The sequence below is a fragment of the Lepisosteus platostomus genome, chromosome 10, assembly GCF_059453375.1.
Source record: "Lepisosteus platostomus isolate fLepPlt1 chromosome 10, fLepPlt1.hap1, whole genome shotgun sequence".
Taxonomy (NCBI): domain Eukaryota; kingdom Metazoa; phylum Chordata; class Actinopteri; order Semionotiformes; family Lepisosteidae; genus Lepisosteus; species Lepisosteus platostomus.
In genome coordinates this window covers 23,154,042-23,168,158 of record NC_142620.1, presented here as the reverse complement: position 1 = coordinate 23,168,158, position 14,117 = coordinate 23,154,042, and the positions used below count along the sequence as shown (strand labels likewise).

At 39.7% G+C, this 14,117-nt stretch overlaps 1 protein-coding gene across 2 annotated transcripts in view; it reads right to left on the bottom strand.

Moving 5' to 3' along the window:
* The window catches only part of slc24a4b (solute carrier family 24 member 4b), a 158,899-nt gene extending 153,936 nt beyond the window's left edge, over nucleotides 1-4,963 (bottom strand). The window contains exon 1 of one of the 2 annotated variants that reach the window (XM_088648850.1): nucleotides 3,625-4,963. In XM_088648850.1, coding sequence (XP_088504976.1) covers nucleotides 3,625-3,781 — 157 coding nt within the window. In that variant the 5' untranslated portion in view covers nucleotides 3,782-4,963. The remainder of the gene's footprint in view (nucleotides 1-3,624) is intronic. The other variant, XM_088648849.1, reaches the window with a different exon arrangement.
* Between the last annotated feature and the right edge of the window lie 9,154 nt (nucleotides 4,964-14,117).

Here is a 14,117-nt window from a genome sequence, read left to right as displayed (position 1 = left end):
GAAAATCTAGAGTAATGAGTATGTAAAACAATTTAAATAGACCACACTGGTACATACCTTAATGTATTAGGTCACAGAAGAGCTCTAGAGACAATGTTTGGATTAGTCATTGAATCCGTTCACATAAGAAAAAGAGACACCCAAGTATGACAAAACACCTGTTTAAAAGCAAATATAACAGAATTCTACCCCTTCGCTTATGCTAGACACCAGCAAACTTACATAAAGCATAAAGCACTGTGTAGGATAGCAGGCAACTGGGCTTGCCTCAACAAATATAACATAACAAACAATTATATCCAGGACACAATGCCCATTTCAATCCAAGGCCAGCAATATTTAAAGTTTGGACTTTATTTGGACACCTCCAAAGTATTTGGGCTTTGGATACCATATACTGTACAGTACAACCTCAGTGGGGTTGGTTATTAGGACATTTTCAAAGATGATTACTGACATCATGATAGGATAATAATTCCTTTAATGTATATAGTACTTTCAACACAGAGAGCCTTATATATAGGAGTGGATCCACTTCATCCACCTTAATTACACATGGAAATGTTTGTAAGCCAGTTGCTCCAGGACTTTGCAGGTAGTTAAGTGAGTAATTCTAACTGAATTTAAAGGCCAGATTCTACAAGTCTAAAGTGGGATTCAACCTAGACACTGGGGTTAACACTTCTGCTCTCTCAAAAAAGTGCCCCGGGATCTTTAACGACCAAGTAAGGATCTTGATTAAATGTCTCAACAGAAGGATGGCACCTACTTCAGCTCAGTGTCCTCTGTCACCACATGAGGGTACTGGTTCCAAACTTCTGATGCAGAGGGAAATGTGTCGCCTATGGTTCCACTAAAACTTACAGTTCCACGGCTCCAGCCTTATAGCAGGATCCTATTCTTCCTTGATGATCTTCCATCTCAGTAATGACCAGGCTTAAGCTTGACAAACTTCGCAAATTGGATGACTAAAAAGGTTAAAAGGCGGTAATGCTGCAGTCACAAGAGACCAGGATGAGACACACATGGGTCTCACTGCTTTCTCACTGTACGCCCTGCTGTGGGGATGTGATCTGCTGGTTCCTGTGTATTTCTGCAGATATTCTATTTGCTGCTAATTGATTGAGTTCAGATCCCATATTCCCTTCCTCAGGGATGTTAGCTTCTAAAAACAGGCAAGAAAGATGTGTTATGACTCTCCTGACCGGCATGATCACACTGTCAATGTTAGCTATCCAGTGCCTTGTTTCCTGCTGGATTCTACATCAGCTCCCTTTCAATGTTCAGCAGATAACCAAACATTTTTTTTTGTGACCCAGTTGCCTTAAGGCTCATCGGACCTGTATCTAGTCTTAAAGGTATAACTATGTGCTTTTCATATCACTCTTACAGGGTTATTAGTGGGAATTTTAATGGGGGGGGGGTCTACCTTTGTTCATACTTCACATTGAGAAAGAAATTTAACCTAAAACTTTGTTGACGTTACAATTTATATGTATTATTACAGCATTAATAGCTGTTTCACAAACTGTGTTCATAGCACCAATTATGTTTTTATGTTCCTGCATATATCAAGGGATGGGAATGTTAAAATTCCACAAGGCACTAGTAAGACCTAATTTAAAATAATTCCAATCACCACTTTGTAGAAAAACATACTGCTACACTGCAATCAGTCAAGAGAAGAGCCAGCAAAACTAAACGTTTTTAATCCTGAACAGAGAAGACTTTGAGGAAACCTGATTCAAGTATTCTGAATTTTCAATGGCACTGACAAAGTCAACACAGAGGACTTTTTCAGAATCCACAGTGAAGCACAAACCATAGGATATGAGACATAACTACAACATATGGAAGGGCACTTAAAACTGAGAACAGGAGGCATTTTACATAAAGGGTTGTCACAGTATGGAACAATTACCCAACCCGAAACCCTGGATTTCTTTTTAGTTAATACCTGGATGAGATTTTTGGATCACTTAGCGGCTAGCAACTAAACTATCTAGATGGGCTGAATGACTGCCTCCCATTTGTCACCTTCTTATTGTCATTATGTTCTATGTGCCCATAGAACTCTCATATCAAGCGGATCATGACATTCGATTTGTTTTTGTGGTTTAAAAAAAATACTGGTTGATTCTCTCTTGGGAAATATACTAAATCATTTGTAAAATGACAAACTGTCAAATAATAATTATATAATGTCTTCAACATACATTGATATATATTCTAAAAGGCACTTCGACTGTATTTTTTTGCTAACTTCATATATTAAAAAAAATAATCAAAACATTTAGTTGCCAATCCTGCTCGTTTATTCTTGAGGTGACCTATAAAGAAACGTCGTGTGATGTGATTATAATGTGCTGTTCTTAATACTGTACTTCAGCATTTACACCACGTATGCATAGAAGGGGTTACTGTATATAACATATACAGTACTGTATACAGTATATAGGAAGCATAAAGAGGTATTTCATAAGGTAGTTTCTAATATTATGAGATGGCCAGTTATTTCGCGCGCTTATTCACAGTACACGATATACACCAAATACGGTGCAGCCCATCGTGTAAAATGCACTTTGCGACACATTGGTAAATTCAGTCACCACAACAAATCCACCATTAGATAAAATCAGGTGAAACTAGTGCAAGTTTAAAAGGTCAGCAAGAAGTTGCTATTAAATATTGCTAGTAAAAAACAGTGACCCCTATTTCCATTTTAGTACCTAAAGTGGATGCATCAGTAATCATAATACCATTCACGGTATCTTCTGTGATCACCCTGTTTGTTACCCAAGTATGTACAGTAGGATGGCACTGTTGCTGCATGAGAGCTTCTGAATCTACAGATACTGCTATTCCGTCGTTTAAAAGGTCTTTAATCAACTGTTTTCAAGTCACATCAGCATTCACATGACACTGTCTCATTCGCAAACCCCTTATACGGAGCAGGGCAAACACTAGCTTGCGTTAGACGCGAGATGCCCTGCACGCACCGTACGAGTTACTATGCATATGCAGTCATTCAAACCCAGCGTGTTGTGCTCCCGTACTGCGGCATGCAGTATGTACCCTATCACGATACACCAAGGGGCACACACCCTCCTCTAACCTGTGACTAAGGAGAAGTCAAGGCCAAATCTTCTAAACAGGTTACAGTATCTCCGTCCTGGCCGTCTTCATATAGTCTAGGGATGAGTCAAGGGAACAAGCTGGACACACTACTCGTACAAAACTAAAACGTGTTTTCATATTACAGCTTCTTATTGAGACAGCAGTTTTAATTAAAGAGCCTCCTGTCTGCGTCTAATTGAACCGCGCATAACAATGGTGATGGTTGTTCAAGTTATCTTGCAATAAATAATTTTGATCTTATTCTGAATAGTCCCTCAAAGCACCCCATCTGCCGATGGAACCCCTAGTGTAAACTGTTCGTTGGGAATATCTAAAAGGAAAAAGAATACATTAGATCCTACAGAAAAAAGCAGTTCATGTGTAGGTTCTTGTATGTATGGTGACTGCGCACTCACACTGCAGAATTCACATATGTCACATGACACCAAATAACTGGTGTTCACAATAGTGCGGTACACCTTCTTAGTAGGGAAGAATTAAACTTACCTGTTTTTGACAGCAATGTTGACATGCACCACGCCACAAACAGTATGCTGCAGATGAAACACACTTGGAGGAACAACATCTCTCTCCTCTTGCGAACTTTAAAGATTTTTGCCATCACAGTCTTTTTTGATGCAGTCCAGTTATTTTGCAAATCCATTGTAATCGGACGTCTTTTTTACTTGTTTCAGTTTTTCTTCCGTATATGTTACTTCGAAAGGAAGAAAACCAGCTGAAAACTGAAGTGTGCGCCTCAGACAGCCGGGGATTCGAATGCGGTCCTCATTTCAAATCGCTGGAGTGGAAGTACCGGCAGCAGAAACCTTACGGAGATCGCATGTGCTCTCGCAGGTGATGAATTAATATCGTTTGGTAAGGGTTCCTGCAGTGTCGCGTGTGAATTCCGTGTACCGGAGCAAATACAGCCCAAACGGTGATAATAATTATCTAACTGTATCAATCGTCGCGTTCATCCTTTGTAACGCACGCAGCACAATTCTGACTTATGTGTCTTTCCTTACAGTGCTCACACCTTTCCCTTATCACGGGGATGCTCTTGAAACTCTATTTTTGGTAATATATCGACCTGATAAAACGACTGACTTTTATAAACAAAACAAAAAAAAAGTCACATTTGGTGTCACCTATTATTATCTTTGTGCACCAGTATATATGTTTGCTTGCAACAAACCATAAAATTGTTTTAACAATGTTCCCGAGAACACAGTCCTCTTTATTCCAGAATATGATTTAATCCTCTTAATTTCCAAATCAAGGTTAATTGTTGCATTCGGAATCCAGTGTCACGTTTCTTCCTAGCAAAGCAGCCCAAACACTTTATTGTCTTATTATTGTCACTTTAAGTCCCGTAGTACAAAATACACATACAAAGCATGTTTCTTGTAACTCACTGATAGATGTTTTCAGATGTACTGTTAGGTCCATATGATACATTCCTCTCTTCCCCGCTACATCCTCAACTGCAACTTTCTCTCGTAACCGTGGGTGACATGCGCGGGCACGTGATTTTACCCAGCAATTGATCTCTATTGCTCTGTATTATAACTGCAGTTAGTTGATCCGCCTTGAAAAACAGCACAGGCTTTAGGAGTTTCCGTCCGGTAGCTACTCGGTTACTGCCTCTTTTTCGTCGAGCAGGGGCGAGCTGCTCGACAGTACTTGCATGTTTTTCTTTGTCCTCTCAGGCAACAAGGGAGTGATCTCACCTTGGTGTACAGTAGCCCACCAGTGTTGGTTTTTTTCTGTTGCTGATGTTCCCTGATTCCACCGCGGTAACGGCGAGCCTGAAAGCGGAGTTCAGGTTTGCATTCTCGTGGGAATGCGCTCATTGCAGTGGAGGGTTAACGCTTTGCTTTCTGAAGAGTTTTCAACACATTCACGGCAGCGAAGCCTCAAATGCTAAAGTCCCAGAGTCGATCTGTCTCTCGTTGCTCTCGTTTACACTTTGATCATCCTTAATTATATTGGTTTATATCTTTTTGAATTTGCCAGTTCCAGCGCGAAAACGTACTCCTCATTACTGTGCAAAAAGCTGTCATCGTACTGTATAGTCGTATCTGGGAAAGTTTAAAACCAAAATATACCCCCCAAAATTATGACCTTATATCTGCTGATATTTCTCATCTGAGCTAATCATAAGCAGTGACTTGCAAAACAAATTGTTCTGGAAGAAAGTATAAATGTAAAGACCATTATCCTATTTATTAGTCAATAAAAGTTGTGAAGGAAACCCACCGGATTCGACTTGATTCTGTAGAACTGCGGGAATGCGTTTTGAAAATTACACTGAACGTTTGAGGTCCAAAGACTTAAACGAAGTGATGATTGGCATTAGATGGAAAAAAAAAAGTTCCCACTCATAAATGAGCACTGACGAGTGTTAGCAAGCCATCTGTTGAGAAAATCATGTCTGTTACTGTATCCTAACATTTTAGGATGTTTGACATATGAGTCACAAAAACGAATAAACTGTAATTTATGCATCCCCTTCCTAACTGCCAAAGAAATAGGTTCAAATCAATTGCTTAGTTAAAACAGCATGTTAACTTCAGTCTTTATCTGTCTCAGCTAACATACTGTGCATTATTTAATATATTTTTTGTAAAAGAATGAATTTAGTTTTGTGACATTTACAGGAACTATTTTAAGTTAAAACATGAACTACATAATTTACCAACTCAAATACTTGTAAGTAGAAAGAATGTCTGTGAGACAGTACATTTTTACCTATTCCATGTTACAAAATGAATCCTTAGCCCTCAATCAGTCTCATTATCTGTTATAAATCCTGTAACGCTTCAGGGTTCACGTGGGCACCCTCGCCGCTGCCACATCAGGTCGGCCCCCCACCCTTGGGGACTTGTACCTGGGTCTCCAGCGTCACTCAACAGGGACCCAGCCTCTTGAGCCAAACAGAAATCTCCCGACAGCCCGGTGGCTGCGGTCCCTGCTATTCACAGGGAAGGGCGGTGACGTCACCGTTCTGGTAAGCCAGCTCTCGCAAGCAATGGAGGCCGTATGTGTTACAATATGTTTTTACCATGCCATTGTCAGCAAATATCTCACATACAGTAGGTTCACAACCATAAGCATATTGATTGTTTTCTTTGTTTAAAGGCCACTACATTGAAATTAATAATGTAAGTTACACAAAACCATTGTGGAAACACCCACTGTACTAGGTCCTAGGATACTTATGTTAGTGCTTGCAGGAGGAAAGAAAGTAAAATTGTTTTAACTTTCAAAAATGTTGTTTAAAGTTCTAATATAAGTTTATTCCCTTGTAGTGTAAGACCAGACTTCTGACCACATGGTTTGGAACTGGGAGGCTCTTGGATGTTTGAATCCCAGCAGGGGATTAGGCGCACATGCTATATATAAATGTATTTCCACTTGCACATGTACTGTATGCAAATAACATATATTTAAATTAATGTAATTTTCTGATTTTAACAGGATGCAGACTTTCATCCAAAAACCACGTGCACCTGTGCGCATCTCCCAGTAAAGAAAGCACTAGGTTATGCGCAGGGTCTGGGCTGTTTCCACAGGGGAGCTGGTGAGCCTTCCAACCTACTGTACTGCCTTGTTGGGAAGTGTGAGCCAGGACAGACGGGGGACACCAGAGGTTCATACTGTACTTTGTCCCAGAATCAGGAATACAGTTAACATAAGGCCTCTGATGGGTGCTGGGGCCTGGGACAGTGGAGGAGCTCTAAGCAGGAAGTACAAATGGGCTATACTAAGTCCAGAAAAGATTCTTGATGAATGGGAATGGGATCTTGAGATGCCAAACTCTTGAACCATGGAAACCCCAGGGGTTCACATGGGGTCACGGTGGGTGGCAGGAATCAAGCCTAAGCATACGAGGGCATGTGAGAGCTTCCTGACGTGGGAGACAAGGACAGGTCAAGGTTGGTGACCACATTGAAGAGTGAGCACTCAGGAACTTGTTTTGGTGAACGCTGCCAATATCACAGGGTCTCCAGGGGTTAGTGTCACTGAGGGAGCAGAAGCAGGAGGAAATGGTGCAGGTATTGGGAAGACAGTATTTTCTTTACAGCCTTTGTTTTCAGCTCTTACAAGGCCACCTTTTTGGGTGAAGCAGGGTGGAGTCATAGCTTGAGCTCAGTCCTATGTTCCTGCTGGTGGACAGGGTCAGACCAGCTTCTCCAAACCCTCCAGAAACCTCACTTGGAGTTGAAAAATGGAGTGGAGGGCTGCAGTCTCTAGTGGTTTCATGTCCCCAGCATGTGGTAGCTGAGGACAGGATGGCAGAGAAGAAATTAAACACCTCACTGGAGACAGAGGTCAAGCTCCAGGTGCAATGGCTGAGCACCAGGGCAGTAGTGATGGGGCCTGAGATGGTGGTTGGGTTGCACAACAGGAGTTGAGCAGCAGAGTCATGGTGAGAGACAAGGCATATATCACTGCTAGCACACAATAGCTGAGCTGGGGCTAAGCATGCAAATCCTCTGGCTGGCAATGGTGTGTACTGTAGGATGAAACCTCTGCATCTTTGAGGGGGGCCCCATCCTTTCAGGAACATGGGAGTCCCACCAGACTAAATGTGAGGTTCTGGAGGAAAGATGGCAGTGGCCAGGCTCTAGGCAACAAGAGAGTGTGGAGAGAAATAGGAATCTGCCTGCCAGACTTCTGTCTGGATAGTCTCCTGTGGTTACAGAACCCTTGTCCTGTGGACCTTACATGAGCTGGACTTTATGGCCCTGGTGGAGATGCTCGAGGCTCAGGTGGGATCACCAACAGAGAGTCTCTCCTGACTGTGGTCTTTCCAACCAGAGTGATAGGCCGTAAAGCAAGAGGCATACCGCCACCCTGAGACTGGGAAGAAGAGAGAAAACATAAAGGACTGATAACTGTGAGCTTTGTATCTATTAGAGATTCTGTATTGTAAGGTGAAAGGTAGCTGCACGTCGGTTAGGGCATTGCAATTTTAAAATGATTGTATTTGTGTTTACAGTAATTCAGTGTGTTAATGATTGTTTGCAGATTGTTGTAGCACTGGTGTATTTATGTCTGTGTTTTACTTCACGTTTCCTATCTTCTTGTCAATATCAGCATGGGTACATGTGGGCATGACCACCACCTTTACTGAAGGGGAGTGTCTCCTGCACTTAGGAAGTACCCTCTGCCCTGGAATAACCATTCCTGGTAGGGGTGATACACACTGGGTTTTGTGCAGAATGGTTACTACTACAGAGTGCCTAAAGATGTTTCTCTGAGCTGTAAACCATCTTTTTTCAGTCTTTGCTGTAAAAATAAAATACACTGTGTGTAAGATTTACCTTAGGTATGTGTCTTTGGCACTTTTGTACCAAGAAACCACAAAAACTACAAGCTTCATTACAATATGTGAGGAGTTAGATCATTTCTCAAAGTCTTTCGATTTATTGTAAATTCTCCTATTTTTATCTCTAATATAATATCCTTCCTATGGTTAAAATAGCTATTTAAATTGATTTCCTCTTTAAAACTACTAATCTTACTATAAATATAATAAAATAAATAGTTAAACAGAGAGCCAAAAGTGTTACTGAGATTGGTCATAATTTCCACTGATGCATCTCAACAGCTAATGTTCAGTGAAATCAACTTTGCTGCCATTACAAAAGCTGATGAATATCTGGATTTCAATGAAAGATTAGGGCATAACCTCCTTTACCATTAAAACACAAGTATGCCCAGAAGGAAGAAAGGCCATTTGTTTCACACATGCTTGTTTTCTTGCTAGCCTGATCCATTTGCATTTAGAAAAAACGCTTGGCTTGGGAAGATATGAAATAAGGCCATTATAACGGTTGGAAATGAGAGCAGCCCATCTTACTCATTTAGTCATTTGTGCATGTGTGCAGTTAAGTAGCTGAGTTAATTTAAGTTGTTTTGTCCAGCCACTTCTTGAAAGACTTAAGTTTGGGTCTCAACCAGCTGGCTGTTCCAGACAAGATGAGAATCTAACTGAAAGTCTGTGCTGTTAGCAAAGACTCCTAGCACTGACTCAGGCAAAGCTAAAATATTATTTATGTTCTGTTTGTGTATTCATTTCATTATGAAGTCCTGTACAACTGCAAGTTGCTTCTGCTTTTACAAGGGTCCAGTCTTTTCCATAAAACAATATCAGTAGCCCTATTTGAACACTTTCAACAAATTATTTTTTATCATTTTGCATTTTGGCCTAATTAGCCTTGCATGTGCATTTCACTGCAAATGAGAAAGCAGTATATTCAGCAAATTAAAAGCAAATTAATAAGATAAATGTAGGTCCACTTTAAAATGGTTAGTTATTCTAAAACAAAGCTTATAATTTAGAACAGGCATGCACCTCAAAATGTGAACTTCTGTAGAACGTGTCTGTGGGAGAAAGAAAATTTCACTGCTCTGGGAACTCTCAGGTCAGGAACAACTTTTTTCCCCATTAATCATGTTATATATATAATAAAGGATATGTCATTGCAGAAAATACACTGTTACTTTTAATGCTGTGTGTGCAGGTAGATTCACTGGTGTCCCTTGAATGAGAATTCCCAAGGACTTCAAAGGACAGCACTTGAAATTTGGATGTGGGACAGAAAAGAGAATAAGCAGTCTGCTTCACCAGAATACAAGCTTCCATGTGGAACTAAACACTGCACTGGCTCTCAGGACACACAGGTGCCTTGCTCTGAGGAGGCACCAGGTATCCTGTCCTTTAAAACACTGCTTATGTTGACAAATATGCTGATGGTTAACTGTAGTTCACATCGGCGGCTTATGAAATTTTGAAGAGTAGTCTATTTCTCTCCTACAACGGAACACAAAACAGATTTATTAGAAAACTAATGATTAAAGCTCCATTTATCATTTTGGTGAGTGCTTCTGACAAAGCAGAAATGATATCAAAAGGACCGAGATTGTTCACAGAGCTATGATACAGAAAATTTAGGAAAAGTAGCATGCCGATACACAGAACAGAGATAGAAAATGAAGAAATGAAAGTGGGATTTAAACCTTTGGTGCTCAATAAAGAATACCGTCTATGTTATCATGAGTATAAGAAAGAACAGAAGACTACAAATTAGAAGAAGGAATCTTATCTTTCCCACTTGCTTGGTTAATGCAAGATTCTCTAACACTTTTAAGTGTTTCAGGAACAGTTCATTTTGCTTTCCATATGTACAGTATTCTCCTAAAATCCACAATTTTGAAGCTATCTATAAAATAAGATCAATTTATTGGCCATATACAATTTCTTGTATCAGGAATTTGTCTTTTTACATGGTTGTTCCCCACTCCTGCAAAGAGGACGATTTAAAACACTGGTGTCAACTATAATTGTTCACCATCCTTTAAATATGATATCAACACTCATATAATTATCTGTTTATAAAACAAACTACTAATACTCTAAAACATCCTTTGCAGTCTTCCTGTAAAATCAGAAAGGAAAACCAGCTTCACAAGGGAAAAAAAAGGTCTCGACTCGTTTTGGATTAAGGAATTAACCCACTGGTGAAATACAGTGAAAGTGAGCTAGATTCAGCTTTGAGGGTATTCCTCAGAAACTAGAGATACTGTAGAAAGACAAAGACAAGTTGCCATGTGTGCAGACATTCACCAAGAATACATCCAATATAAAAAAAATGAATCATCAGAAAATTAGATGATTATATGTATCTTCCATTTTGAATGTTCACATCAGATCCGAAGATTAATAACACAATTAGTACTTTATAAATTTAAGTATCCAAACTTTTCCACTTTTGGAATCTCAAGAGGCACGTGATAGTCTTGTGAGCGTTCTTGCAATCATGCTAATGATCCTCCTGTGAAACAAAGGCTCAATAGAGAGTCACATGCTGTTTAAGAGGGCTTTTTACATTTTTTTCCCCAAAGTCAGTTCACGGGATGGAAGCTGGAAAGTTTAGTATTAGATTCATTCAGAGACTGCACCGTGCATGTGCATGTACTTAATGAGAGTCTAAAGTCACATTGAATTGTATTTTTGCTTTTCCTCTATCCCCAGCCGTGCAAGTCAGACTACTTTTACTTGAGTTCAATGTATTATTGCTCTGTGGTACAGTATTGTATTACCGCACAGGTTAAATCTTTTTTTAGATGGTGCTTTCAGTTGCCCTTGACATGAACAAGACCTTAGAAAATAAAAAGAAGAGTACTTTTCTCTTTCAGTTGTTTTAGAAACACTAGTAATTGCTTCAGTTATGTACTATAAAGCCTGTAACTTCATTAATAAGTTATAATTACATGCATGGCAGGGGTTTTTACCATAAGTAAATTAACCTTGTTTGATTTATTCAAAATAAGGTGCTTAAGTTTTAATGAGGTCAGTTTAGAATGCACAACTGAGATTTAGTAGATAACCTCGTTTTATTATTAATAAATAAATATTTTATTATGCTCATATTAATGAAAAACAAAATTTCCCTATGCATCATTGTTATGCTGATCACATAAAATCTTATATAAAATGGTTACTTCAAGCAAATCAGAGAAAAAGCAGACATGGCTAATGTGATAATTCAGACAACAGTCTCAATGGTTTACAGCTAGTGAATTAAACACCTATTTATGTTGTGTTGACTGATGGGCCCCACAGATCACAGAATATCCAGCAAAAATTATGCTGCTGTTTAGTGCAGTTGTAATCACAGATGAAACAGATCAGGGATATTCTCTAATGTTATAGTATTGCAGTATTTATTACCATAAATCAGCAGTGAAAACCCCAGAACAGAAGTCGGCATCATTCCAAGACCATGGACAATTTCTAAAAAACAGCTGGGCCATTGACAATATAAGAATAGTTACATATACAGGATTGGCACTAGGAGTTGTTAGTGGTAGGTAATATGTTATTTCATGCCCTTTGCTCATATTTCACCTTCACTTTCTTAAAGGGGTCCATCCGTTTCTTACTCTCTCCTTGTTGCTTTCCAACTGTTCTCATTTCTTATAGCTGTTTTCAAACACATTCACCACAGACACAAATACTCCCAATACAGACTTGTCTCTCAAAGTACAAACATCACTCACAATCTTCTATCATACCATACCATACAGTACCATACAGTACCTATGGTTTTTGTAATACTGTAGTGGCACTGAATATTGTTCAGGCAGCACATACAGTATAACTCTACCAACATTACTCTGCTGGCCCACCTTCTCCCATTACAAAAGACTCCTTCCTGGTGTATTTTTTCATTTCTGATAATGGCACTCGCAATTTATAAATTGCACTATTGTATTAATTTTTTACAACTTCTGTTAATTACCCTGCATTGGGTTACTAACTGCTTTATCCAATACAGCAAGGTGGACTAGTATCCCTTCAGGATGTATTCCATTGCAGGGCACACACAGACAAAGACTCCAGACATGCACACACTCAATTAACTTACCTTTTGACTCTGGCAGGAAACTGGGGAACCCAGAGGAAACCCATACAAACACAGGGAGAACATACAAACTCACATGGAGATAGCTGTACCTGGGGCCTCACTGTGCCACTGTGCTGTCCCAATTAAATATTGCCTGTGTTAATTAAATATTGTAGACCTACAAAAAGTCCAGTAGTTCATGGTGGCACAATCACATTGGGGATAGCACTACTGCCTTACATTTCCATGGTCCTGGATTTGATTTCAGGCAGGGGCACTTGTCTGTATGGAGTCTGTATATTGTCCATGGCTTTCCTCCCAAATACTTGCAGGTTTGGGATGAGTGCCTACTTTAAATGGTCTTTTTCTAGGGAGAGTGGGTTTAAGGAGATTCCATATCTGGGTGTGTGTAGGGGAAGGTTGTTTCTAGTACAAATACTACTGACTATAAGAATATAGGGAGAAGCAACCAGGTGATGCTGGTAAACAAAATGGCCTCCTCTTATCTGTGGCCTTTCTGAGGAAGAGCCCAAGAATGTTCAGTTCTTCAGCAGTAAAATGAAGTAATATTCCTGCAAATTTATCTCCAAGAGAAAATAAACTCAATCCAATGATACACTGAGCTGGCACAAAAAGAATTTGCCTGCCTACATTCAAATTATTCATAACCCTTTCCTGGAGAAAACCAATCAACACAAAAGTAGGTTCTGCTCACAGTAAAACTGTGTTAGAATATTAAGGCCTCTTAGTCAAATCCATACAGACTCAAATACAATGCATGCTTTGCTAAGGTCAGTGAAGGAAGACCCAATAAACTTGATTTCATTAAGTACGATCATACCTCAATGAACACTGAACCTTTGCAAATGATATTTCAGAAAGAAAACTGAAGTATGGACAAAAGGTACTATGCTGTTAATTTGCAGCCATCATCTTACCAGATTTTCTGACACATCCATAGTCTTAGTCATGTGCTGAAAATACTATAATTGCCTTTTTTCATGCTTTTCAATGTCTTTCCTCTGAATCAATGACTGGAGATTCAGATAAGAAAAAGTGGGCCTATAGCACAAAAGAGCAGCAGTGCACAAAGTCTGCCACGACTGCCACTTAAACAGTTAATATAACTTACAGATGACCTATGGATTTCTGCAGCGAATTTGGACATTTGTACACAAACATGCTTTAATTTAAAATAAGAAGGGATTCTATTTTCCCAAGGTAGCAAACAGTGGGTCATATTGCATGAGTTAATGCTAGAGTATTAAATAGAGTTTACAATGAATGTGTTACGCCAAAGCGTGGTGGAGTTGATAGTAGATGGACCCTATGCGGTAGCATAGAAGCATAGGAGGAGCAGTGGTCTTGAAAACCAGGTGTACTTAGCCATAAATTGAGATCTGGAGTCATTGTGTCACGGAAGCCGGGTAGGGCTTCTGTGGAGGGTGGAGTTTAGACCCTATGCGAGGCGGCGATTCCAGAGAAAGGACCATAGACTGGGTTCAGGGAAGACACACAGAGTTTATTGGTGCTCACAGTGAAGTAGGGAGGTCCATGCAGACGTGCAGGGGAAATCCGTAG